We start from the raw sequence: 27,974 nt of genomic DNA on the forward strand, positions 1-27,974 counted from the left end.
GATGCAGGACAATTCTCTCAAAAGAAGGGAGTTTGCTCCTGTGTTATGGCAAAATTCTTTAGCTGTTTTTTTCTATCACTCTTTGCCATATGGTTTTAGGCGAGACAGTTATCCTTCACTTCCTCCTTGACACTAGCCATGGAGTGCTGGTTGTGGGGGGAACAAACATTGCATTTTAGCACCAGCTGCTTTCCGCTGGGGCTTGGGCAACCCTCTACTACACCTTCATGTCCAGTTCTTCTGAATGAAAGATGCTACGCAAGGGTGACAGTCTTGTTTTTTATTTACCTATTTTTCCAATAACAGTGGGAATCATTCTTGAATTATGTCATTTGCTCTTTACTTTAGAGCCATTTCTATGTCACTTTCATGACTCCCTGACATTCGTCTCTGGTTTTGTCCAGATCTGTTCTAAATTCATTTGCTTCATCTCATTTCAGCCTCCAAGAAGCCTCTTCCTCCCACGCCTGAAGATAACTGGGTGAGTGCAGTGAGGCCTCAGTACCTCAAGCCTCAATACCGGCTTGTGCGATTAACTTGCTCTGGGGAAATGCCCCCTTCGAGCCTCATAGCTATTCAGAGCATTGCGGATTTCCATCATTGTCCGTCTCCCCCTGTGTCTGAGCAGTGCCAAGTTAGCAGCTAAGTTTGCTCATTCAGATGCAGTTTTGTTTGACAAAGGTGTAGCAGCCCTGCAATATTTTATTGCAAGCGAGGCAGGACCACGGCTGTGCTAAGTCACTGCCACACTGGAACACTTCAAGTTTATTCCATGTTAAAGGTTGGCAAGCCCAGCCATGCCAACAAACCAGTCCACGTGTGACTTGTTTACCAGACAGCTTGGTCAAAATTTCCAGCCCCTGTACTAGAAAGCTGGGAACATTTCAGTGTTCCCATCATTGCCTGCAAGAGACCCTATCACGTAGCTAGCCCAGCATCAAGAATATGGGATCCCCACAGAGGGTCCATTTCATGGGGAGGGTACCACTTAGAGGCTGCTTGCCCTTTGTTTCTGTGGATATAGATTCAGAGCCTGGTTATTGTTTTTCTTTTGTGTAGCAGTTGTTGCTTGACCCCCAAGAGGCTTTGGTAATGGCCATATATGACTATAAGGCCCAGAATCCTCAGGAGCTGACCTTACAGCGCGGTGAGGAGTACTACATTATCGACAAGTCCGAGGACCACTGGTGGATGGTTCAGGATAAGAATGGGTGGGTACCTTTGTCCGAGCAGCACCTTAGTCATCTGTAAACCTGCTGTGTGTGGCCATTACAAAACACAATTAAAAAGTGGCAGCGGGCCAGATTCTGTTACCCTCACTCACCTTGAGTAGCACCTGCCTCAAGCAGGAGTCCCATTGACCTCAATGGAATAATTAGTGCAACAGAATAGCATTTGACATGATTATGTGTGGGAGCTGACCTTTAATTAAAACACATTTGTCTTCACACCAACCTCCAGCTGGCAGCACAGCCTGCTCCTTTGGAAACCAGAATTCTTCAAAGCCTGCAGAGAATAAAGCCCAACAGGAAGCAGAAGTCACTTAGCTCCAGTGTCTTTTGGGATAATATTCTCCAGGCTACAGCACAGAATAATTGTAAATTTGCTGAATTTGTCACACTAGAGCCGTGTCTACACGTGCACGCTACTTCGAAGTAGCGGCACTAACTTCGAAATAGCGCCCGTCACGGCTACACGCGCCGGGCGCTATTTCGAAGTTAACTTCGACGTTAGGCGGCAAGATGTCGAAGTCGCTATCCTCATCAGGAGATGGGGATAGCGCCCTACTTCAACGTTCAACGTCGAAGTAGGGACCGTGTAGTCATTGCGCGTCCCGCAACTTCGAAATAGTGGGGTCTGCCATGGCGGCCATCAGCTGAGGGGTTGAGAGACGCTCTCTCTCCAGCCCCTGCGGGGCTCTATGGTCACCGTGGGCAGCAGCCCTTAGCCCAGGGCTTCTGGCTGCTGCTGCTGCAGCTGGGGATCCATGCTGCAGGCACAGGGTCTGCAACCAGTTGTCGGCTCTGTGGATCTTGTGTTGTTTAGTGCAACCATGTCTGGGAGGGGCCCTTTAAGGGAGCGGCTTGCTGTTGAGTCCGCCCTGTGACCCTGTCTGCAGCTGTGCCTGGCACCCTTATTTCGATGTGTGCTACTTTGGCGTGTAGACGTTCCCTCGCAGCGCCTATTTCGATGTGGTGCTGCGCAACGTCGAAGTTGAACATCGACGTTGCCAGCCCTGGAGGACGTGTAGACGTTATTCATCGAAATAGCCTATTTTGATGTTGCTACATCGAAATAAGCTACTTCGATGTAGGCTTCACGTGTAGACATAGCCTAGAACTGCAGCTCCCAAGCAGGCTGGTTCTGTAACCCCGGCTGAAAACGAAGAATCCCATGTATATGTAAGGACTAGCACATGGCCCTGAGCATGGAGCAACGTGAAGTTGGATGGCCCTGGATGGGACTCTGGGAAAGCATTGTGCCTACCAGCTGGCTGGGAAATGGTTTTTCTGTCTTTTGAGAATTTGTGAGGTTACAAAACTTTTCCCCATCACAAACCAAGATGAAAAGTCAAAGTTTCGAAAATTTTCATGTACCAAAAAAAAAGTCAGATGAAGTCAAAACATTTCATTCTTTTTTTACTCTCAATTAAATCACATTTTGCAATGAAAAGTCACTCAAATCCAAAACCAGAACTTTCTTTTTTCATCAGAATGGAACGTTCTGACAGTTTTGAAACTTCCTTCAAGTTGAATAGTAACAGAGAAGAAGCTGTGCTAGTTTATACACTGTCAAAACAAAAAGCAGTCAAGTAGCACTTTAAAGACTAGCAAAATAGTTTATCAGGTGAGCTTTCGTGGGACAGACCCACTTCTTCAGACCATAGCCAGACCAGAACAGACTCAATATTTAAGACACAGAGAACCAAAAACAGTAAGCAAGGAGGACAAACAGAAAAAGATAATCAAGGTGAGCAAATCAGAGAGTGGAGGGGTGGGGGGGAAGGTCAAGAATTAGATTGAGCCAAGTATGCAGACGAGCCCCTATAGTGACTCAGAAAGTTCCCATCACGATTTAAACCGTATTCGTGTTCAAATTCGGCACATTAACACATGGTTTAAATCATGATGGGAACTTTCTGAGTCACTATAGGGGCTCGTCTGCATACTTGGCTCGATCTAATTCTTGACCTTCCCCTCCACCCCTCCACTCTCTGATTTGCTCACCTTGATTATCTTTCTCTGATTTGTCCTCCTTGCTTACTGTTTTTGGTTCTCTGTGCCTTAAATATTGAGTCTGTTCTGGTCTGGCTATGGTCTGAAGAAGTGGGTCTGTCCCACGAAAGCTCATCACCTAATAAACCATTTTGCTAGTCTTTAAAGTGCTACTTGACTGCTTTTTGTTTCCTTCAAGTTGTTTTTAAAATGGGGAAACTAACCCTTTCCCATAAATCGTTTCATGGCATTTCCCAACAAGCCAACATTTCACTAAAAGATTTCTCAAGCAGCTCAGAACCTGTGCCTTTAATACACGCCTTTCATTCACAAATTCTCCTGAACACTCCTTCTCAGCTGGGATGGAGGGAACATGCTCCTTATGCTATACAGAAATTAAATTAATTTTTCTCTGGCATTCTTTAAAAACAACAAAAAAAAACCCCAGACTTTTATCCAGGGCATGGATTGAGGTTTCCTACAGATTAAAGCTTTCATAGGTGATAGTACACGTACAAAGAAACTCCTGGCTTTCTGATAATACTGATGCTCTAATCTCCTTTCAACAGCCACGAAGGATATGTGCCAAGCAGTTACGTGGTGCAAAAATCACCTGACAACCTACAAATAAATGAGTAAGTAACTTGAACTTGTTTTTGTGCCTCAAAAGCTACCATGGCATTGATGCTTATCTCCCTTATAAGGTGATTAGAGAGCTAATGATGAAAAGTTGCTATAGAAGAACAAGATATTATTAATATTACAACTATACACAGTCACTGAGCTTGATTTTCCACTATCTTGCATGTTGCATAGTCACTATAACACTTGTTTTGGTAATGTTTGACAGCCACACAGTACAGATGTGTATGGTGATACTACAGATTGAACCCCTGTAGACTGGTACTCTCTCATCCCGCAACATTCATAGTCTTGCATGATTTTCGTTAGCAGGATGACCATTTATCATGGGTGTGGCCAAGTTTTCTGCAGTCCCATAAAGTTTGTATACAGCCACCAGTCCTGGCTCTCAGTGTTCTGTGCTGTTATTTAGCTGTAATTTACCCCCATATGTCTTCTAAGAGCCCAGTAAGCAGTGGAAGTGTTGGTAATGCTGCTAGAAAATATTGACCTGCTGTGGTCTGGCAAATTCTCTTGTTTGGCACCAGTTAGGTCCCCAAGGTGCCAGACTAGAGAGGTTCAACCTGCAGTTAGAAGACAGGAGAATCAGGTACTTTAAACCTGCCTTGTAACAGCACATTAATGAATACGGAACTGCAGCATTCTTTCCTTACTCTGTCACTCTTGGACAGTCTCAGCTGATACTTCTGATGTGATGATAATTTCGGCTCACGTCAGTAACAAGTTCCTATTACTGATATAACGAGGGCTGCTTAAAAATGGGACTTCTATGTTCTATTTGTTCTTCTATGAACAAATTTTGCACAACACCAAAATATTTTTGTTTGGGAGGAAAATTTTCCCTACATTTTCAGATTTTTGTTAATGAAATGATTTGAGATGAAAAGGGGCAGGGGCAGAGAGGAATGGAGAAAAAAAGTCCCACAAAGATGAAAACACACCCTCTTGTTTCAGTTCGACTCAGAGGGAAGCAAATTGTTCAAATCGGCTACGTCTACACGTGCACCCAACTTCGAAATAGCTTATTTCGATGTTGCGACATCGAAATAGGCTATTTCGATGAATAACGTCTACACGTCCTCCAGGGCTGGCAACGTCGATGTTCAACTTCGACGTTGCTCAGCCCAACATCGAAATAGGCACAGCGAGGGAACGTCTACACGGCAAAGTAGCACACATCGAAATAAGGGAGCCAGGCACAGCTGCAGACAGGGTCACGGGGCGGACTCAACAGCAAGTCGCTCCCTTAAAGGGCCCCTCCCAGACACACTTTCATTAAACAGTGCAAGATACACAGAGCCAACAACTAGTTGCAGACCCTGTATATGCAGCACGGACCCCCAGCTGCAGCAGCAGCAGCCAGAAGCCCTGGGCTAAGGGCTGCTGCCCACGGTGACCACAGAGCCCCGCAAGGGCTGGAGAGAGAGTATCTCTCAACCCCCCAGCTGATGGCCGCCATGGAGGACCCCGCTATTTCGATGTTGCGGGACGCGGATCGTCTACACGTCCCTACTTCGATGTTGAACGTCGAAGTAGGGCGCTATTCCCATCCGCTCATGGGGTTAGCGACTTCGTCGTCTTGCCGCCTAACGTCGATTTCAACTTCGAAATAGCGCCCAACACGTGTAGACGTGACGGGCGCTATTTCGAAGTTACTGCCGCTACTTCGAAGTAGCGTGCACGTGTAGACGCAGCCATCAAATTAAAAGTCCATCAGGAAAATATGAATGATGAAAACATTTTCTGAAATGTTTTCACATAATTAAAAATTATTTTAATCAAAATACTTTTCCATAAAACATTTTTGGCCAGCCCTACTTTATAAATTTGGTATTAACCTTTACATAATGTATTTAATCCCTTGAGTTAACTGCAAATCTAAAGACATAAGCATTAATACATCGCAAATATTGGCAGTTCTGTGGTATTTTACTTCAGCGCTATGCTGAAAGTTGCTCACTGACTTTTTAAAATGTCTCATAAATTGTGCAAGCTAAACAAGGAAGCAATGAAATGATTGTTTCAAAGCCTCTTTGGTAGGCTTCGAACTGAAATGGTAATCACTTGGAACTGCTGACTGAGTCTTTTTGATGTCTTCAGGTGGTACAATAAGAATATCAGCAGAAGCAAAGCAGAAGCACTACTCAAAGAAGAGGTAAAATAGTGTTGCTTTTTGAGTGAATTTGGAAAGCAATGAGTTTGCTTAGTCACTGATTTGCTTAGTGATTTTGCACATGAGGGAGAAAACAGTGACTCCCAGTGGGTTAAGGAATTTTATTTTGCCTCCAGAGGTCAGGATTCCTGGTCTCCAGTGTCAGTGAATTTGTTGGTCTGGAGTTAGTCCCTAAAAAACATTGTTTTCTCCACACACTTCATAACGGAGCTTCACTGGCAGTCTCTGCTTTCCATGGTGACCTGGACTGGAATTGCAAGGAGTAGTCTGCAGGTCAAGAATGAGGTACAATGGCAAAGCTCTGCAGGAGAAATTTACACAGCCAATTCTACAACCTTAATCCTGCAGATGAGTCATCACATGCAAACCCACCTGCCTATGCAGCTCCCCAGTTGGGCACCAGGCAGGTGTCTGCCAAAGTCATCTGGCGACTGAAAACTAGTGTCAATAAGCAGCTCAGGCCAGTCATTCTCAGCCACATATTTGTCCTCTTTTCTGTATTTTAAATACCTTTTTGTTATCCAAGTTTCCTACACTTGGTGGGAAGGGATCTGGCTTAGCCACCCCACAAGGACTCCACCCAGCCCATGCAGAAAGGGTTCATGTGAGATTCCCTCCTGGAAAAAGTCCACAGACGTATCCACAGTCACCCCGTGAGCACCACAAAGAGAATGTTCCCCAGGGAAACAGTATGATGTCATTTGAATAACAGTTTCATTACTGTAAGCTGTGTAGTTGTAGCTGTGTTGGTGCCTGGATATTAGAGAGATAAGGCAGGAAAGGTCATGTCTTCTGTGGGACCAATTTCTACTGGTGAGGGAGACAAGCTTTTGAGCCATGCAGAGCTCAACCTGAAAAAGAGCTCTGTGAGCTTGAAAGAGCATCCCTCTCACCTGTACAAGCTGGGGCAAAAATATACATTCCTTCGCCTGCTTTGTCTCTCTAATATTTAAACAATAACAAAGGAAGAAAAGATCCTCTGAGATCCCTGGGGTATAAGGGAGCTGAATCCTCAGTTCCTCCTGTCCTTCAGTGGCTGCTCACACCCAGAATCTGATGTAACCGTCAAAACCTGTATCAATAAAAAAAAACCTTCCTTAGCTCAGCACAGCTTTCATAAGAACACTTTCCCTTTTCAGACAATTGCTCCATCCTAACGATGGGTTGGTCCAAAATTTTCCTTCATAACATAAGAAAGAAATCCTGGGGTCCAGTAAACTTTTCCATATCTAGCATTCTATTATCTGGAACTCTCAAATAACTGGCATTTTAACCATAAGTAAACGTTAGCTAAGTTTTCCATAAGTACAGTATAGTGACAGTAAAGAAAAATAAATACAGCAAATGTGGCATAAGTTTACAGTGTACAATACTACTGTTGTTGGTAAACAATATACTCTGCATATATTTTTGTTTGTTTCTTAATATCTAATCTTATTTTTCTCGAGTGTTATACATTGCTAAGTATACCTTTGTTTTATCCAGAATATTTGAATATCTGGCAACTTCCTGGTCCCAGAGCTGCCTGATATGAAAGACTTTACTGTATCAACTAAACACCTTTTTTTTTAATTAAGAAGTTTCTGCTTTCAACAGAAAATTTTCCTGTTTCATCAAAACACTGAACTCCCTTAAACTGACATGCTTTGGCTGAAGACCAGAAAATTTCATTTTCTGATATTTCACCCCAGTAAATTTCAATGAAAAGAGGAGAAAATAGTTGGTCAGAATTCTCTGTGAAACCAAACCCCATTTTCCCACCAGTTCTAATAACAGCAGAGCAAAAGGGTTTCTCTGAAAAATGGCATTTCAATGGAAATAAAAACTGGTGCGTGCTGGGGTTGTGTTTTTAAAATTTCCTATAAACTCCTACGGGAGGAGTCTGCACGCTGCACAGGGAGCTGCTGTCGGCTCTTTCTCACGCGAGCGTGACTGCACCGGGGGTTGTAGCGGAGGCATATTTCGCTCAATCACTCTTAGCTGTCCAAGCTCCTTCAAAATCAGTGGCGTGGCTCATGGGTGACTTTTGGCCAGCATTTCCCATCATGCGTGATGAGAGGGAGGGACAAGAAATGTTCAAGGCAATTCACGCTAGATGTACGCTCCAAGTCTCTGGGCATCATTGATCAAACATTTTATTATTATTGTTCCATCCCCGTCAAGGATGGAGCCCTACTACAGTCTGTGCTGCTTGGACATGTCGTAAAGTGTCACATCACCAGCCTGTTTCTCCTCACATCGTTTATCTAACCTCCTCCTTCCTTCTGCTCCCGGCCCAGGGTAAGGAAGGTGCCTTCATGGTGAGAGATTCGAGGCAGCCGGGCATGTACACAGTCTCCGTTTTCACCAAAGCATTAAGGTACAGCTAAGTTCTGCCGGTTTCTGCATCGATTAAATGGCTTCAGCAAGCCAGTTACGTGGGGGTCTGAACTTTCAGGCACTTCTGCTAATAGAGGAAGAATTCAGGGTGAACCATAAGGCTTTCAAAAAAGGAGGAATGAATGCCCGCCAGGCATAGGGATAAGGCGAGCTGCCCTACACAGAGCAAAATAAGAACATAAGAACAGCCAGACTGGTCAGACCAAATGTCCATCTAGCATAGTATCCTGTCTTCTGACAATGGCCAATGCCAGGAGCCCCAGAGGGAATGAAGACAACAGGGAATCATCAAGAGATCCACCCCTGTTGCTCATTTCCAGCTTCTGACACACGGAGGCTAGGGACACCATTCCTACCCGTGCGGATACTAGCCATTGATGGACCTAACTTCCATGAATTTATCTAGCTCTTTTTTGAATCCTGTTAAAGTCCTTGTCTTCACAACATTTTCTGGCAAGGAGTTCCACAGGTTGACTGTGCATTGTATGACAATAAAATACATAAATGTGGCCATACTCTTGCAAACACTTTTGCACATAGCTCTCCGCATTTCGATAGTCTCACTGATCCCAGGGGCAGCACACGTGTGTGAAGCTAGTCACCGAAGTGTTTACAGGATCAAGTCCTTAAAGGGTATTATGCAGAATTCATGCAACATGCACCTGGCCATACAGGTTTCAGTAAGGAAGAAGAAAGCCTTGTTTCAAACAGCTGAAGTAAGGATAATTCTTCATGATCGCAGCCCATTCTCTGAGAGCTCCTGGGTGAGCGCGGAGCTCTTCCAGCTTTCTCAAGCTGGTATCTACAGTTCCAGAGAGTTTCAAATGTGGCAGAGTGTTCAGCTGTTGCAGCCTTCCATGTAGGGCATCGTATTAGTGCCTCTTTTACGGCGTTCAACAATCACTCAGTGCGTAAGGTGCCAGCACCTGATTCTATTTCCAGTTGCAACTGGCTGTGCGTAAGACAAAGAGCTTTGCAGTATCCTGCCCAGAGTCTTTCATCCCTTAAAACAATATTGTCCTTCCCAAAATGAGTTTTTTGGCCAGCTTTTGAAGGCCTCCATGACAAAATACTTGGAATTGGCGAAAGGAGACTTTTGGGGCAGCAAAAATGGGGGTGATTTTACTAGTGGTTGTAGCCTGGTCTAGGTGCTGGAGGTGACATGATGGCAAAGCACCAGGGCATCAGAGGGGTGCTCGTGCTGAGCGCTCCAGCAGCAGCTTCTAGGCTTTCTGAGGCAAAGCTCCATTAGAGCCAGCTCTCTGCCACTCACTCTGCAGGGCTGTCCTCTCCCAGGCTCTTGGAGCCAGAGCTCCCCATTAGGCCTCATGCCCTCCTGTCCCCAATGTGTGGATGTGGTGATGCTGCACCATAACTGTCCCATCTAGACCTGCTGGGGTGCCGTAAAGGCTATTTGGGGCAACCTGTCTCATGCAATTGGCAAAAATTCCAGCTTTCAGGTGGGCAGTCCCCAATGGGAGACCTCTCTCTCTGCTGAGGTGTGACTAAGCAAACAAGTGGCTTTGTTTTCCATTTGTTCATTTATTTCACACACATGTAGATGAGGCCTCTTGTTGCTCTTCCAGTAGAATGGCTGTCAGCCCCCCACTGAGAAGTGTAACAATTAAACCGCTTGTTCAGCTGTCCGGGCTTCTTCCCTTGTATGCAGGAGGACATCTTAGTTAAACCCCAAGGCAGAGTGTCACCACTCTGTTTAAGAGCTCCAGGTTGAATCTTTACTATGCATTTCACTCTGAATGGTGAACCTCTTCTTCTTGCTGTCAGAGGGTAGGTTTCCATCATGGGGAGTAACAGACCACACTATTTACAAATCTAAGGCAGGATGAACCTCTCTAATCTGGTACCCTCAAGACCTAACTAGTGCCAAATGAGAGAATTTGCTGGACCACAGGAGGTCAATATTGTGTAACACATTACCAACACTTCCACTGTTTACTGGGCTCTTAGAAGACATTTAGGGGTAAATTACAGATAAATAACAGCACCCAATACTGAGAGCCAGGACTGGTGTCTGGAAAAAAACTTTATGGGGCCCTGGAAAACTTGGCCACATCCATGATAAGTGGTCATCCAGCTATCTAAAATAATGCTGGGTTACAGATGTTGCCAGATCAGAGAGCCAGATTAGAGAGATTCAACCTGTACAATAAAATACACCCCGGGGAATCCTTGACTGTAAATTTACTTTTCCAAATTGCTGGAGTCTGCTATTGAGATCTTTGAGAACAACAAGAAATCCTGAGGCACCTTATAGACTAACAGATATTTTGGAGCATAAGCTTTTGTGAACAAAGACCCGCTTCATCAGATGCAAAGCATGCTATTGAGATCCATAATTGTGACTCCAGGAAAAAGGGGAGAAAGCAGGTTTAAGCAGCATGTTGCTTATGTCAGTCTGTGTAGATGCAAAGCTCTGTTGACACCTTCTAGACCATGTACTTTTTTCCCCTGGGTGCTGCCAAATGTTACAGAAATTCAGGAGGAGAACAATTAGGAAATTCTTGGAAGTGAGAGGCTTCTCTGGCCTGTTCCCTTCATCTCTCCTACTCCTGGGGTTTTGTTGTGGACTGTGATGCTTACAGAATACATCTTCTTTTTCAGCAATGACAACAGCCCAGTCATCAAGCATTATCACATTAAAGAGACGAATGACAACCCCAAGCGGTATTACTTGGCAGAAAAGCATGTGTTTGATTCCATCCCTGCACTCATCAACTACCATCAGCATAATGCAGGAGGTGAGGGCAGGCAGGAGAGGCCAGCAGAAAAGCTGTTTTCTCATGTACTTGGGTGACTGGTTGGGAAGGGTGAAGCCTTGCAGGATTTTGCTGTTAAGATGAAATGCTCAAATTAATCCCCTTCTCTCTCACTTCTGGCAGCTGTTTAACTAGAAATTAAAGAGCCCCTGGTATTGTCTGCTAACTGTAAAGGGATAATCTTAACAAAATTTCTAACATTACCTCTGCAGCAGGTTCTAGTGTCTAATGCTGTGCATGATCCAGGGTTGCCAACCCACAGAAATTTCATTCACAGAAAAAATGGGAAAAATTTACAGACAAATTTTTTACGGATATAATTTTTATACTATATTAAGGTGACCTAAATGGCCAAAAGTGACAAGTAAGCATTGTCATTCATGCATCACGAGAACACCATGTTATTTAACTCCCTTTCATTTCGTTAGTCATGTTGCCAATGTGCTGACACTAACTCGGCGAGATAATGTTGATGATAACATCATGTGGATCATGTGATTCATGTTATGTCCCCTCAACCATTGAGCTAAATAAACAACTAAAACGTCCACTTCCCACTGCTCCTCAGTAAAATGGCTGAAGTGGCACAGAAGACATTTAACTAATATAGCATAATTGCTGGGGGGTTTTTGAAATTTTATTGCATTTTTATGGACTTTACGGGCACATCCAATTTCGCCTAATTTTTTATGGGCTGTCTGTAAATTTACGGATGGTTGGCAACCCTGGCGTGATCTACAGTAGATCTCATAGAAGCTGCACTGGCATACAGTACACAGTCCCTGTACTGCCTGGATCCATCCTTTAAAGATACAAAGCTCACAAAGATGCCTTGTGTATGACATATGTCTTCCAAATATCATGATGTTGCAGCAGAAATCAAATATGGGATAATGGAGACTTCTAATTTGTATAGCTCCTCTTTAGTGACTGAGCAAAACTGAAGATTCAGGCTGATGTAGATCAGAAACTGCTTCCTTCAAGTAGGCAGGAAGTTACCACCCTTGGCCTGAACAGAGATTCAGCTGCCACCCAGTGGGATTTGACACTCACTGCAATGCATTGACAACAGTTAATGCCCTCAGCACAGGACTTCTCACTTTGTGCTTCTCGAAGAATAAAAAGTTATTTCTAGAAAACACTGGAGTTTGATCTAAAAGACCAGGTTGGAACACCAGTTAAGTCATTCAACCAGCTTTGTGAAGAAGTACATATTATATGTAGCTCAGTTCTTACCAACATTTTACCAAACACCTTCTTGACTAGCTAAAGTGGAGCACCGGGGACACCTTGCATGTTTGTCATTTCATAGTTGTTCTCACTGCGAAGAATATTTGCCTAACATCTGCCCCATACTTTTCAGTGACCTTCATGAGGGCGACTATGCAAACTCTTCCCGGTTCTGTTCTAGCAAAGCATCACGTATAAATCCTGTATGCACAAAAACAATGAGAAGCCCTGTGGCACCTTTTATAAATTCTGTGATTCAGCAATCCTGGCTGAGGACACAATGACAGGTGCCGCTGATACCTTTTAATCCAGTTCAAAAGACTAAAAAAACTGCCCCTGACCTCCCAGCTTTTGCATGGACCAGCACACATTTACTTTCATTTACTTCTTTACCAGTTTCCATTGAGCAGACATGGCTATGGTGGTAGGTCACCTTTGCACTTTTTCTATCACACTGTTCAGCTGCAATAACCGAGGCCAATATTTTCCTCCATGATCCAGGTCTCGTCACTCGTTTGCGGTATGCAGTTTGTTCCTGGAGAGAAAAGGCCCCTATCACTGCAGGACTAAGCTATGGTAAGAACTTATTCCCCTGCCTATCCTTATATTGCCTTGAGATGGCACATTCTTCCCTCCAGCATGTAGGTTGGCTGTGGGTGTCTGAATCGCCGTATGGAGACATCCCAGTAGCAACTGGCAGTTTCCAAATCTCTACACTCAGACAGTTTCAAGAGCGATGACCAAACATTGATGACCAAATGCCTAGGAAGCTCGTTCCATGAAACCTGCTGAGTAAAATAGCCTTCTGAGAGGAACCAAACAGCTTCCAATCCTGTTTAAGTCAATATCTAAGTGAATGCTGAAGCAAAACCATTTCATCTTCCCAAGTAATGTGTGATGCTGCCCTGGATGAGAGGGGAGGGCCATATGAGAGGCCCATTTTTGCAAATTGTATCCTACAGTAATGTTATTGTTATGTCTTCACTGTTATTCTTAGAGGCTCCAACTGACATCAAGTCCCAGTTGTCTAAGGGCTGCATATATTTGTATGCAAAAATAATCCCCAACCTGAAGAATTTATGAGACAGACACAGGGTGGAAGAAAGGAATAATTCTCATCTCCAGTTTTCAGCTGGCAAACTGGAGTACAGCCCAGAATTATACAGGCAGAAGCAGGCCACCTTAATCCCAGTTCAGTGCCTTTCCTGTAAGTCCATCCTTCCTCATAGGTTTCTGGTAGGTCTTTACTCCTTCTGTTCCGTTACTGTTAACAGGAAAATGGGTCATAAATCCTTGGGAACTAACATTTGTGCAGGAGATTGGCAGTGGCCAGTTTGGGGTGGTCCATCTTGGCTACTGGCTTGAGCAGACTAAAGTGGCTATAAAGACCATTCGTGAAGGAGCCATGTCAGAAGAGGACTTTATTGAGGAGGCCCAAGTCATGATGTAAGTAGCTGCTTTGTAATCTCAGCTGGTATATTGTGAGCATACTCAGCGAGACAGGAAAAAATAAACCCAATCCAGGCTCACAGCGCCCTACTGAGACATTAAAATAATATTGTGTAAACTAAACTGTGCTTCAGATGTTGGTTTGTTTATTAGAAAGACACGTAGACATTTAGGTTGGACATTAGGAAAAAATTCCTAATTATCAGAATGGTTAAGCACTAGAATAAATTGCTTAGGGAGGATGCAGAATCTCCATCATTGGAGATATTTAAGAAGAGGTTGGATAAAATGTCTAACAGGAATGATCTAGATGGTGATTGGTCCTGCCGTGGGGTAGGGGACTTGACTTGATGACCTCTTTAGGTCCCTTCCAGTTCTAGTACTGGATGTGTAAAAGTGTGTGCAGTAGTAGTTATGGCCCATGGGAATTTGTAGAGTGGAGAATGTGTCTATATTTTTACCAATACCAACAACATTCTCCTAAATCACTATTTCACCCTAATAGTGTGGGGGACTTCAGGAGAAAAAAATGGCTTTCTGACAAAAACTGCCACAAGAAAAAATTTCATTTAAGCTTTTTTCACTTTTGTTGGGAGAAAAAAATAACCAATTTTCAGTTGTTGGCCATCCAATTTTTTTTTTCCAAAACCCATTTTATTTGACGAGTTCCTGGAGAAAACACCCCATTTTTTTTTTGCTATTTGTTCTGGGGGGTGTTCAGGGTGCACAGAATTTGTCTTGTGCAATACTTTTCTGATTATAAAACTGCATCTTCATGCTGAATGTTAGTGTAACCATACTGAAAAGATAAATGTATTAGGTTAAGTATGTATGTAAAAGGAGCAGCAGGAATATTGAGTGTGAAAGCTGGAATCCCTTGGTTCACACCACTAAGCTTTCATCACATAATCAAGAGCCTGCTTCTGACCTCACTGACATTGGTGTAAATCCAGAATAACTCCATTAAAGCTGATATGTTAATGATGAACTAGTGTGATGTTACCATCTGCCCCTAAAGTTCCACTTTTGTGTTTCACACTTGTCCTGCTGACACAGCAAGATCTGCTAACACTTAGCACAGGGTGGGCTGCAGTGGCACTAACAAGGTTTGTTACTGTGTAGTGTTTGGGATGTACATTTATGATCATTTCGGTGAGTGGCTGAAGGCCCTCAGAGCCCACCCCAGTCTCCTCTATCCCCTCTTCATTTCGTTCCTGGCAGGAAGCTGTCACATCCCAAGTTGGTCCAGCTGTATGGCGTGTGCATGGAACAGGCTCCCATCTGCCTGGTGTTTGAGTTTATGGAACACGGCTGTTTGTCAGATTACCTCAGAAACCAGCGGGGCAGCTTCTCCAAGGAGACCCTCTTGGGGATGTGCCAAGATGTATGTGAAGGGATGGCTTACCTGGAGCAAGATTCTGTCATTCACAGAGACCTGGTATGTCCCCTGCAAAGTGCCTTGTTCTCCAAACTAGCCCGGGTTTGCTGATTTCTTGGGATTTCCTCCTTGCCTCATTTCAGCTCCCTCACCCTCCTAGTGTCTCTCTTGGAAGAGGATCTGCCATCTCCCCTCATTGCAGCAGCAATCTGGATTAGCCTACACAAGGTGTTTTCATCCCAAATCTTGTGGCTTCCAGCTGTGTTAGTGTGTGCCCTCAGCCTAGAAAGGGTATGAAACAGCAGGGAGTGAGGGAAGCACGTTCATAGAATCCTAGGGCTGGAAGGGACCTCAGGAGGTCATCTAGTCCAGCCCCTTGCTTCAAAGCAGGATCAGCCCCAACTAAGTCATCCCAGCCAGGACCTTGTCAAGCCGGGACTTAAAAACCTCAAGAGATGGAGAATCTACCACCTCTCTAGGCAACACTTTCCAGTGCTTCACCACCCTCCTGGTGAGGTAGTTTTTTCCTAATATCTAACCTACACCTGTAACTACAGACCATTGCTCCTTGTTCTGCCATCTGACACCACTGAGAACAGTTTCTCACCATCCTCTTTAGAGCTCCCCTTCAGGAAGTTCAAGGCTGCTATTAAATCACCCCTCAGTCTTCTCTTCTGTAAACTAAACAAGCCCAAACCCCTCAGCCTCTCCTCAGAGGTCTTGTGCTCCAGCCCCTTAGTCATTTTCGTTGCCCTTTGCTGAACCTGCTCCAGCACATCCACATCCTTTCTATACCGGGGACCCCGCATCCTCTGGGGCTCTGTCTGCTCTCCTGTGCTAGAGGCCCAGAACTGCATCTGGGAGAAGAGGCAGGTGATGAGTCCTAACATCTCCAGTGCCATCTCTTCCCCTCACTGATGGCTCCAGAGCCAAAAGTTTGCTGGTGGGAGAACGAAGCCTTCCTGTGCAATAGTACATCTACACTACCTGGGAGATTGACCTGGGCAGGGCCTGTCTGCTGGGGTTCAATTTCATGAACCTAGTGGGGATGAGGAAAACTGAATTATCAGGGGTCAACAGTTGACCCCTTTACTCCTCAAACTTGTGAGGAGCAAGGGAGGTCGACAAAGGGGTTTCTATGCGGCGTCACGTTTACGGTCTCCATTGCTCAGCTGGACACTTCATTAAGCAGTTTTTATATGTCTGAATCACAGCAGAGTTTTAATTACTAATCCTCTTCCTGGATTTCTCCCTTCCTTGCAGGCAGCTCGGAATTGTTTGGTGGGAGAATCGCAGGTCGTCAAAGTGTCAGATTTCGGAATGTCCAGGTAACACGTGCATACCATGCAATGTGACACCAGAGCTTTAACAACTGGGCGTGTCACTGAGCATCCTCTGCTCTTTGTCTGTTCCAGGTATGTCCTGGATGACCAGTACACTAGCTCCACAGGCACCAAATTCCCTGTCAAATGGTCAGCCCCAGAAGTTTTCTCCTACTCCAATTACAGCACCAAGTCCGACGTATGGTCATTTGGTAAGAAGTTTTTATCAGACCAGGGGGAATTCAATCAGCTGCAAGTCAGATAACCACACAGAGCTTGATCCTGAAGGGAAAGACCTCCTTCCAGCAGAACACTTGCTGGATTCCACGGGTCTTTTGTCTGAATAAGGACTTCCAGCAGAGGCACTGATTGCTTTGTTCTCAAGGCAGACAAAGGAAAAAGAATGATAAAGCAGTTAGGCTTTGTGGGGTACTGCAAATCTAACCTGCTGCATCCAGACCTTTGCAGTACTGCAACTTCAGGCAGTGTTTCTGGGCTAGGAAGCCAGGTTGAGTGTGCAAGATCAGAATGGAGGTGTGCTGACCAGAGTCTGTGAGGGGATGAGAGCAGAGCCTGAGGGGTATCTGCCTTGGAAAATGACATTTCATTCATGACTCACCACTGCCTGAGATTTAGGCTGCTGTCTCTCTTTGTGCTTTGTCTAAATTGTTACTTGCTTTCACACTCTTCTCACCTCACATGCTCTAGGGTTTCCTCGGCTGTCGGTTGTATTGTTCTGTGGCTCACATTTGTTCCTGCCTCTTACTTCTGCACCCTCACGCATGAGGAAGTTGCTGGACAGTTTTTGCAAAGTGCTAATGGCAATGGCCTCAGACATAACAAGGCTATTCCCTGTCATGTCATTCTTGGGCGCTAAAGTATTTGGCAGATTCCCAGACGGCGTGCAAATCACGGCTCTGCAAAATGATTCAATTCAGTGTGCTGTGCAAGACTTGAAGTCAGTGAGGCTACTCACTACACTAAGAACTGTGCCCAGGAGTGGGCCTTAAACTACTGCACGCTCAAAAATCCCCTCCCTTAATTTGTCCTGCTATTGTGTGTTTTGAAGTAATTTCACTTAGGAACCCTCATTGAATTGTGATTAGCCTGTCAATGGGAGTTGGATGCATCAATATCTCAGGTGGCTTTGACAATTCAAGCTGGAGGTTTTAGGGGGTGTCTTAGGGCTTCTGTGTTCAATACAGTGCTAAACATTCTGTCAGCCCACATTAAATGCATTCTAGAGGATACCATCTAAGAACAGAACCAACTGCAACATCCTTCAGCATCAGTATTCCCTGTAAGCTGAGTGCTTGAGAGGCCACCCAGGAGAGATTCAAATCCTGCCCAGCTGATTGGCAGAGCACCCACAGCTGGCAACATGTCTTCCTACTGGTGGTGCACATCCACACATGCGTTGGTGCACATAAAAATGTATTCCAGACATGGATGGAAGAAATTAGAAGGAACATTGGTCAGCATCCTGGCTATGGTGTGGTTGTGACGTAGGTAGAAATGTGCTCTGAAGGGCAGGGATGGTTTGTGGTCTTCTCCTCAACCAGTAAGAAACTAGTATGGACAGTAAGTTAAGGGAGGATATTGTACAGAAAACAGCCCCTTTTCAGGGCCATGCAGCTCCCACGTACTTTTGTGTGGTTGGAGTATTATGCAGAGCCAAACTGAGGAACACTGCTTTAGTTCTGTCTAAAAACAGAATGAGACACTGGGGACGGGGGGGTTTGCATTGCTCAGCTGTCCTCTGTGACATTCGCAGGCACCACTGTTGAATGTCTGTCTGACTTATTATCTCCCCTGCAGTGGGGTTTGCATAAGAGGATTCCTCTGTCGTGTCATGGCATCATATCTCCGGGAGTCATTCTGCTTTGTTAACCACAGACCATTAATCTGCTCAGCTGGGAACTGAAATCCTTTGGTTGAGACCAGGCTAAAAGAACTGGACAGGAGAACTGGCTTGCCAGCTCTAGGAACCTACACATTGAGAGAGTTCAGATATTTAGGTTATTCTGTAATAATGCCAGTCTCATAGACTAGGTTCAGCCTCTCCTCTGCTAAAGACTGGTCAGGTGTGGTTGAAATACCGACATTCTTCTCCATGTTTTAGAATCTGCAGTGCTGGGAACTGGACTTTAGTCGAGCAAAAATGAAGCTGTGGGTTACATGTATTTATCCAGATGTATCCTTCTCTCCCTCCCTTTTACAACTTCCTTGGCAGCCCAAGGACAGGTACACATGCACTGCCAAAACAGGCATTATCAGGTGACCACCCAAGTCAGCCCTGACAAGAATCAAAACAACCTTTGCTCATTGTATTTATAAAGTATCCTTATGTGAATGCAACATAGTTTGTCCTCCTTTTCCTATGCTTGTATCTCTTCCGCCCTAGTCCTCTTCTGCTTTTGCTCATCTTTGTTTCTCACTCCAACTGAGATAAGACACAACATTGCCTGCCATTCTTTCTGCCGATTCCCTCTGATATCACAAACAGCTGGCCCAGTGAATCACTTTGGGATTCATGAGGCAGGAGTAGAATATGCACCATAATCCCAAAGAAACTGCATCGCAATTTCACACACATTCATCACAATTAATGACAACTGCTCTCTCTTTGGGTGAGCAGTTTCCCCTATCTGAGGCTCGGGTGGCTAGTTTGACCTGTTCCAATTTTATTTCCTAGTTTGTCTCCTGCTCATTTGTCAAAATACAAACTAAATTATGCTTGTGTGATGCCTGATACTGCAAGCAGGACTGCCACAGGTGTGCCTCTCTGTCCTAGCGGCAGTTCCTTAAAAGCAAAAATATCGTACCCATTAAACTAGCAACACGGTGTGAGCTCTCCCTCACCTTTCCACCCCTCTGGATGAATACATACCCCCAGCTCCTCTGTATGGTCTGAAGAAGTGGGTCTGTCCCACGAAAGCTCACCTAATAAACTATTTTGCTAGTCTTTAAAGTGCTACTTGACTGCTTTTTGTTTTGTAAACCCCATGTACACCTTCAGCTAACCCTCCTTCCTCTCTAAAGCCTGGGAGGTAAGGTGGATTCTGTGGTGTTCCTTGCTTCAGGCTCTTTCTGACCACATGGAGAAGACAGTCCTGCTGTCTCATTGTCCAGCACATGGCTACAGAGGCAGACACTGACATGCAGACAGACTCAGGGCCAGAGTGTCAAATGTATTTAGGTGCCCAAGGTTTACAGATATCCGTGAGAGTTAGGCATCTGAACAACCTTACAAATCTGGCCTTAAGGGGCTTATCTAAGGTCGCATGGTAAGTCAAAGGGTACGTCTTCACTATGCAGAAGATCAGTTCAGTCCGGGCTGATCATCCGGGATTTGATTTTATGCACCCTTGTACTCCTCAATCTCTCAAGAATTAAGGGAAGTCAACAGGAGAGTTTCTCCCTCTGTGAGGACAGCTGGGTATGTCGATTCTAGCTATGCAATTGCCATAGCTAGAACTGCGTATCTACAATCGACTGTAATGTCTAGTGTAGCCCTGGCCAGAGACTGAGATGGGAACAGAATCACAGTAATACTGAGCTCTATCAGTAGCTCTCCTAGTAAAGCACAATTCTAACCCTTGTTTCTTTGAGCTGCTTAAACACTAAATGGTCCCCCACTTCCTGTCACCATAATCTGCTGGCATATGGAAGGGAGCAGCCCCAGTCTTTGCTCAGACAGAGCAGAGCAATTTAACCCAGCTTTTCTTGAGTAAACTCCTATGGACAGAGCATGGTTGGCTATCTGGAGGGGGCAGGAGGGCAGAGCAATGAGGAAAGGCTTGTGTCTCAATGACTTTTCAGGGTGATGAGGTAGAGAGGTGTGGGTGTGATCTGGAGGGGAGTCCAATCTAGCACTCCTCAGATGCAAGAATGGTGGCCTCAGCTTGGGCTTGTCAAGGATGGGGATCTGAAGCAGACAAATGGTGGGCTTTGTGGGGTGCACTGGGGTGCTGAGGACCTGCTGGAAAGGGGTGTTTTGGGTAGGTCACTGTGGCTCCTTTACTGTCATTTTCATGTATGTTTGTTTCAGGCGTGTTGATGTGGGAGGTCTTCAGTGAAGGCAAAATCCCCTATGAAAACCGGACCAACGCGGAGGTGGTGGAAGAAATCAATGCTGGGCTCCGGCTGTATAAACCCAAGCTGGCCTCCAAGGCCATCTACGAGCTCATGAGTAGCTGCTGGATGGCGGTTAGTACTATAACTCATGCAGGCAAGATAGTCTGATCCTTCCCCCAGTCTTCACTAGGAAAAATGGTGTGTTCTTAACTGGAATTAGCTCACGGGAGCCAAAATCCTGGGGCCAAAGTAGTGTGTAGTTTTCTCACAAGTGAATGGGGCAAGGTAAATGCTACATTCCAACCTTGGTCTTGATTGGGACCTGCTAACTCATGCGACAACTGCAAGCTGCCTTATCTTCCTGAGGAGTTTATCTCATGCTAGCCCACTCAAATGAAGAACACACATTGAGGGGGCTGAGTCTCACTTCAGAGGGCAGGCCAGTGATTTTTAAGCAAGTCAGGTGTTATTGGGCCAAGATCTCTGCTAGCAGAAAAGAGATGTAAATCAGAGGCTCAGCAGCCCAGAAGACACAAGGTCACATTTGCTGCCTAGGAAGATGTCAGACACCTTTTCACTTTCATATTTCCCCTTTAAGAATTGATTCTGCCTTTGTTCCCACTCAGCCTCTGGCCCATTACAAGGTTGTAACCCTGTTCAACTGGGAGATTAATGCTGTTCTTTTCTTTCTCCTTCCCTCAGAGGAAAGAAGACCGACCCCCCTTCTCTATCCTGCTCTATCATCTGAGCGAGATCTCTGAATTTGATCTTTAATCGGGACACAGGCTCACTGATTGAAGCTGACAAACCTGAGTGGACAGACTAGAGTTTTTCCCTACACAAAGCATTAACAGAATCCTTCCCACCAGATCGAATGGTACTAGCCAAGTTGGGGCAGAGGCCTGAACTTCCATGCAAGCCAGTCCTCTTCAAGAGCTTCATATTGAGAAGATGGAGATAGATGCTTGGATTGGGCAACGTGGTTAAGAGTCTCACAAACCACTCCAGTAAATTAGCAGAGATCCCAGAGCCAGCCTGCTCAGCAGGCTAATTTCTCATGAGGATAAGAAGAATCAATGTGTGGCCTCAGAGTCCATGATGCTAACCTTGGAAAAACACCAAGGAAAGAAAAGTTTAGCCTGCCCTGAAAAATGCATCTCATCACTGACAAGAAGAGTTCTGTTTAAGATATTACCTCACCCACCTGATCTCCCAAGAACCATTCAGAGATGCTTGCAGATTTGGGACACACAGCCACTCGGGAGCAGAAAGGATGGGACCAGCTCTGACACTCAGATCCAACAGGTGTTCAAGCAGGGCTTAGTCACTGCGTCCTGTATGGTGCGGGGTTAAGACAGCGTTGTCCGCTCTTAGCGTGAATCACTCTGCAGCTCTGCAGTAAGGGGTGTTGGACTGTGGAGAGCACAAAGTAGGCAGGATGTATACATAAACCTGAGAAAACTGTGAAAGAAATGGCGAGGTCTCTCATATATGTTATAGTGTTAGTATTGGACAAAGGGGAAAAAAAGCCACAGATGCAGATGGGGATGTGTGAAGGGAAGCAAAACAAAGCTGAAGAACGCATGTGTTAAAATTCTCATCAAGATTTCTACATAAGAAAAAAAATAGTCCCCAAAGATCTCTGATCTTGAAAACTAAGGGACGACTTGGCAGTGCACTGGCCAGCTCTGATCTAGAGTAGTGGAGGGACAGGAGCTCTGGGTCTCCTTCTCCAAGGTGAAAGGCTCCTTTCTAAAGCCTCACGGGAACTAGCCTGTTGTCCGAAGAGAGGTAAAAGAGAAAGCACTAGGTGACAATGCAGCAGACATGGCTGATCCACGTTCTCAGCTGTATGAAAGGGTTCTCTGGAGGAAGCAGAGAGATCCAATGTCGCCGAGACATACAGGTACGGCACGCGCTTGTGAGAATAAATGGGGAGACCTACCCCCCTCCTCACTCAGAAAGGCAACGGATCCATCCAACACAAAAACCTTTTCACCTCTTCTTGTGAACAGAGTATTGAGCCTTCTGAGTTCTTAAACATCAATGGCTTTCCATAGGTGTAACTGAGACCAGACTGTCCCCTACCCCATTTCCAGCTACCGTCACAACCATTTGCCTAGTAGCATGGAAAAAGCTGGCCTGCATTTTATAATCAACGCACCTGCAAGAATTGGATGGACTGAGTATTTCATATTGTGTTGGATGGGAAGAAGTCATGTTTCACATACCCAGGATATTTTAACTTATCTAGTATTCTGGCAAAACCAGGGACATTCCTTTCTACAGAACCAATTCAAAAACAGAGTACAAGTTTTTTTAAGCCCCAGAAGGATTGCTAAATACAATCTGGGACTTTTTGCTAAGCATTACAGATAAGGGAAAGGGCCCACAGGAGCAGTAGGCGATATGTATATTATATGTACATATATTTAAGGTTATTCTGTTCAGTTCTCTGTTAGCCACTGGAAATTACTTCCAGCTGTACAGGTGCATGCTGGGCTCTGCTCCTGTCTTATTCATCTCCCACATTTGATTTTATTCTGCATTAATTTCTGAGCTATATACATGTGGAACTGCATCCTGAAACATTTTCCCAGGCAGGCCATCTTCATGCATAAACCAGACACTGGTCTGACCCAGCACCTTGGATCCAAATGCCACCAAAAGGTGGGGAAGTTTGGCTCCAGATCCAAACTCCACTATTGCCCCTGTCTGTTTGACAGTCTGAGCTCAAACCTAGAGCATGAACAGCAGGTCCACACACAGGAGGAGTGAAGGGTGCAAATGCACCCACCCCCAATGTCCAATTTCTCTCCCTTCCTCCCTGCTGCACTGTGCAGGGAGAGCCTGCATGGCATGACAGGGGAACCCAAGGCACTCTGAGAGTTGTAGTTCCTTGGCCAGCTCCCCACTTCGAGAGCTGGCCCTGGATCAGGGAAAGGACTACATTTCCCAGCATGCCCTTGGATGCTAGCAACAGGAAAGAAGGGGACAAATACTTTGGAATATTGTTTTTCACTTACAATACTACAGCAAGATCCCAGAAGGTAATTTCAATAAAACCTTTATTACTGAATACATGTTTAGTATTTTATAACAAAATCATTTTACCGATCACTGTTTCTATTTAGATATTTTGTTAAATCCTCTTATGTGCATTCATTGCAGGACTTTAAAAAAAAAAAAGCACACACCCCTGCCCCCCAGAAATTCCAGAGCGCAGGCCTGAAGAGCCCCAAATGGAACTAACTATGCACTATCTGGAGTTCCAACTGCTTTCTCTTTGTTCCACCCCACTAATTTCAGTGTACCCACTCCCAGGTTCTCGTGGTAGCAAATCTGACCTACAGTCACTGCCCAGAGCAGGACACCATGTAGAAATGCACCACAGGGAGCTGAGGGGACAATTCTGATAGCTCATGGGATGGCACCATCTGTGACTGGAGTCGGGGGGGATACCTGGCCATGACCCGACCCCCCGACTCTTTACTCACAGATGGGCGCTGAAGGGGTTCTTCCCAAAGCAAAGGGAATGTAACACCCTTCTACAGGGTGGGCAAAGGTAAGCTCCTTGCACGCTAGCCCTTCATAAGGGACCTTCACAAGGTCTCCTCCTTCCCCCAGCCCGAGTCCTGAGCTGGTGGTTAATGTGCTTGTAGATGCAGTATTGCCCCAACAGTATTTATTCTTGGATGAGATAAAGGAAATATTTATTAGTTACAATCCATTGCACTAAACAGTACTGTTAAGTATAATGTTCTGATCTTCTTGCATAGGAATTCTTTAGGTACAGAGTATATGTATTTTTACAGTTAATAAAGTTGGCATATAACAGCTGTGTTTTTTTAAATTTTTCACACGGGTACCCTACCCAGAACCTGTGGGGAAATGCATACGGGGCTCTAATCACTGCCAAACACACTATCTTAAAGACAGACTGTCGTACAACGCGTGTATGGCCAAATCCTGTGCTCACACAGGGGTGACAGAAGAGGGAGTCAGTGGCTAGTGAACCTCCTCTTGGCTGGCCCTGGTTGAGCGAGCTATGCCCTAGCCCCCTGGACTGACTGCCGCTGTAGTGATCTGCTTTTCCTTATGACTTGGCCCACTGAGAAGGTCACATTCAGTTCCACAGTCAAAAGTCCAATGACCCAAGTCTTCTGTTTCTATCTCTGGGCCCAGGAGTCCTTATACCTCTTGCCCCATGGTTTGCAGCAGTACTAACCCCTGGAAACAGGTTTCACGCCATCTTCATCGGAGGTGACTAGTGGAACCTAGACCCCCACTCCGGGGACTCGATAGTGAGTGCACAGTTCTGCCCATGCAGCTCCATGCTACGTCCCTGAACTTCTTCCTATCTTGCCCCACCTTTCCCCTAGCCCCTTTCCAGTTGTGCAAACCCCTTTCAGCTCCAGCAAGGAGCAACATCTCCCAGGCTTTCCTCCCTAAAAGTCAGTTCCAGCCCTTTTCTCCAGGTGCTTCTCTTCCGAAACAAATCAGTCTTTTTGTTGTGTGTCTTATAACAAGCACACCGAGCTCCTGCTCCATTACTGGTGCTCCAAAGACCTATTGCAATACAAATCTATAACCAAAAAAAGACCTTTTTTCTTTCTAATTCATTCCGTTTTAAAAAGGTAAATTCTTCCTCAAATATTGAAGCTGCTATGTCCCCAGTTATTAATAATTTTTGCTATAGTTCTTTACATCACAATTACACCATGGCTATGTCTACACTGCTCACTAGACCCAGATTCTGATTTGCATTTGAGCCCAAGCCCTGGCTCTGTCCACACACAAATCAGCCTGACACAGGTTAGCAAGCACTCAGGACGTGAATGGTAGGACCCGAGTACCAGAGTGGCCTGGGTTTGAACACTGTCATTTTGCACAGTGGACCCAAATGAAGTCAGAGGTTCTCCGTAGTGCAGCATGGCTGTGTCAGCACAGCAGAGAGCCACCTAGAGCAGCCATTGTAAAGACAGATTTCCAGGTAAGGTGAGTGCTCAGAGGCCAGGTTTGCCAACACCAATCCACAAGCCTCTGTCCCACAGACCAGAGCTTAGTGCGCAGGATAGATGTAAACTCTAAGGCCAGAAGGAACCATCATGATCGTATATTCTGAGCTCCTGCACATGGAAGGGCACAGAACCTCACCCATCCACTCCTGAAACAAATTCCTAATCTCTGGATGAGTTACTGACGTCTTCAAGTCGTCATTTAAAGGCTTCAAGTTACAGTGAATCCAGCATTTACACTAGTTTAAACCTGCAGGTGACACCCGCCATTTGCTGCACAGGATGATGAAGAACGCCCAAGGTCTGACCTGAGGAAAATGCCGTCCCAAATCCAAATGTGCTATACTCCAACATCAGGTACACAAAGCAGATGTGTGTAACAAGCACCAGCTAGACCCGTCGGAAAGAAATCCCTGCAGTAACGAAAAGGTCCCGCACTCCAGGGCTATGTCTACACAGCAGTGTTATTCCTGAATAAGCTCTTCTGGAAGAGGTATTCCAGAATAGTTTATTCTGAAATAGCGCACTGCAGCTTATTTTGAAATAGGCTCCATTCTCTGTCATAACAGCCCCTATTTTGAAATAGGCACGATCCTCCTGGAACGAGGTTTACCAGTTTCAAAGTAAGCCAACTGCTTTTTTGAATTATTTCGAAACAGAGGTTGTGTTGTGAAGACGCTCACAAAGTTATGTTGAAAGAGCGGCTGTTATTTTGAAATAACTTTGCTGTGTAGACACACCCCTAGTGTCCCATCACCAGCAACTGGAGACATTTGGTGCTTGCACTCACAGATCAGCTGCCTGCCATTGTAAGCAGTCACAGCATCCCCTCACCTCCATGAACTTATTAAGCTCAGCCTTGAAGCCAGGCAGGCGTTTTGTCCCCGACTACTCCCTTGGAAGGCTGTTCCGGAACTTCCCTCCTCTCTGGCAGTTAGAAACATTCACCTAATTTCAAGCTTCAACTTGTTGATCACCAGTTTGTACCCATTTGTTCTTGTGCCAACACTGGTGCCTAACTTAAATAGCTCCTCCCTCTCCCTCGTATTTAACCCTCTGGTGTATTTATAGAGTCCAGCTTTCTCTCCCTTCAGCCTGCATTTGCTTAGGCAAAGCAAGCCAAGTTATTTGAGTCTCCTCACATGCGATAGGATTTCCATTCTCGGAGCAGCCCAGCAGCCCTTCTCTGCACCTGCTCCCGTCTGAATTCTGCCTTCTTAAACACGGGAGAGTGGAAACACAGCATTGAAGATGATGTCTCCCCAGTGCCTGAGATAATCGTACAGGGTGGACCTCTTTGGCTCCTAACTGGTGCTGACCCAGAAAATTGGCGGGTGATGAGAGCTCAATATTGTCTAGTACAGTGTTTCTCAACCTCTTTTTTTTATAAAGTAGCCCCTTTCGAAAAAATTATAAGTACCACCAGTACCTATAATTTTCAGAAACACAAAAAAATGTTTCTACCATAGCTACACATTTGTCTGAAGAACTTAATTATAACTGGTTGGTTGTAAGAAATTGCCTACAGGCAATAAACTTTTTGTTGTAGTTACGATTGTGCAAAAAGGATAAATAAAAATAGATTAACATAAAATCAATCCAATTTTTTAATCCATAAAAAAGGTCAAGAAACACTGAGCTAACACACCCTATGGAAGAGCTCTGCATTCCCCTCAGGATACAGGCACCCCTGGTTCAGAACCACCAGTCTAGCACATTACCAACACTCCCACTGTTTACTGGGCTCTTAAAAGACATTTTGGCGGTAAATTACAGCTAATAACAGCACCGAACACCGAGTCAGGTCTGGTGGCTGTAAGCAAACTTTATGGGACCACAGGAAACTTGGCTGCACCCTTGGTAAGTGGTTGTCTGGCTAACTAAAATCATGCTGGATTATGGATGTTTCTGGGTGAGAGAGTTCCGGATTAGAGAGGTTCAACCTGTACTAACACTTCTCTGTTTCTACTGGAAATATCTAACTGGATTTATCCTAGCCTCACCTTTTTCGCACAGTTCAGGCAAGGCACAAAAAGGGCTAGACCTTTTCATAGCTGCATCACAAGTGCCGCACACAATCATACCAAGATCAACTAATGCATCTAGACAGTTCTTCTCTTGTCACTTCCAATTAATAAAGCCCCAGTTTATAGCAAAAATTCTTGTTGTTAGTCCTTAAATGTATGACGTTGCATTTTCCATTATAAATTTCATTCCATTTCTATTACTCCAGTTTACAAGACCACGAAGAGCTTCTTGTGTGGTATTCCAACCCTCCTCCTTATCGGCAATACCGCCCAGCTTGGTCTCTATT

At 45.1% G+C, this 27,974-nt stretch overlaps 1 protein-coding gene across 3 annotated transcripts in view; it reads left to right on the plus strand.

The window, feature by feature from the left end:
• Window positions 1–21,416, plus strand: part of ITK (IL2 inducible T cell kinase) — a 53,013-nt gene extending 31,597 nt beyond the window's left edge. The window contains exons 5-17 of one of the 3 annotated variants that reach the window (XM_075009472.1): window positions 441–490; window positions 1,060–1,211; window positions 3,785–3,850; window positions 5,958–6,012; window positions 8,310–8,389; window positions 11,032–11,168; window positions 12,918–12,992; window positions 13,691–13,862; window positions 15,087–15,303; window positions 16,507–16,571; window positions 16,659–16,777; window positions 20,617–20,774; window positions 21,345–21,416. In XM_075009472.1, the coding sequence (XP_074865573.1) occupies window positions 441–490; window positions 1,060–1,211; window positions 3,785–3,850; window positions 5,958–6,012; window positions 8,310–8,389; window positions 11,032–11,168; window positions 12,918–12,992; window positions 13,691–13,862; window positions 15,087–15,303; window positions 16,507–16,571; window positions 16,659–16,777; window positions 20,617–20,774; window positions 21,345–21,416 (1,418 nt within the window). The remainder of the gene's footprint in view (window positions 1–440; window positions 491–1,059; window positions 1,212–3,784; window positions 3,851–5,957; window positions 6,013–8,309; window positions 8,390–11,031; window positions 11,169–12,917; window positions 12,993–13,690; window positions 13,863–15,086; window positions 15,304–16,506; window positions 16,572–16,658; window positions 16,778–20,616; window positions 20,775–21,344) is intronic. The other 2 variants (XM_075009473.1, XM_075009474.1) reach the window with 2 other exon arrangements.
• Window positions 21,417–27,974: the final 6,558 nt, after the last annotated feature.

Source organism: Carettochelys insculpta, chromosome 15, assembly GCF_033958435.1.
Source record: "Carettochelys insculpta isolate YL-2023 chromosome 15, ASM3395843v1, whole genome shotgun sequence".
Classification (NCBI taxonomy): domain Eukaryota; kingdom Metazoa; phylum Chordata; order Testudines; family Carettochelyidae; genus Carettochelys; species Carettochelys insculpta.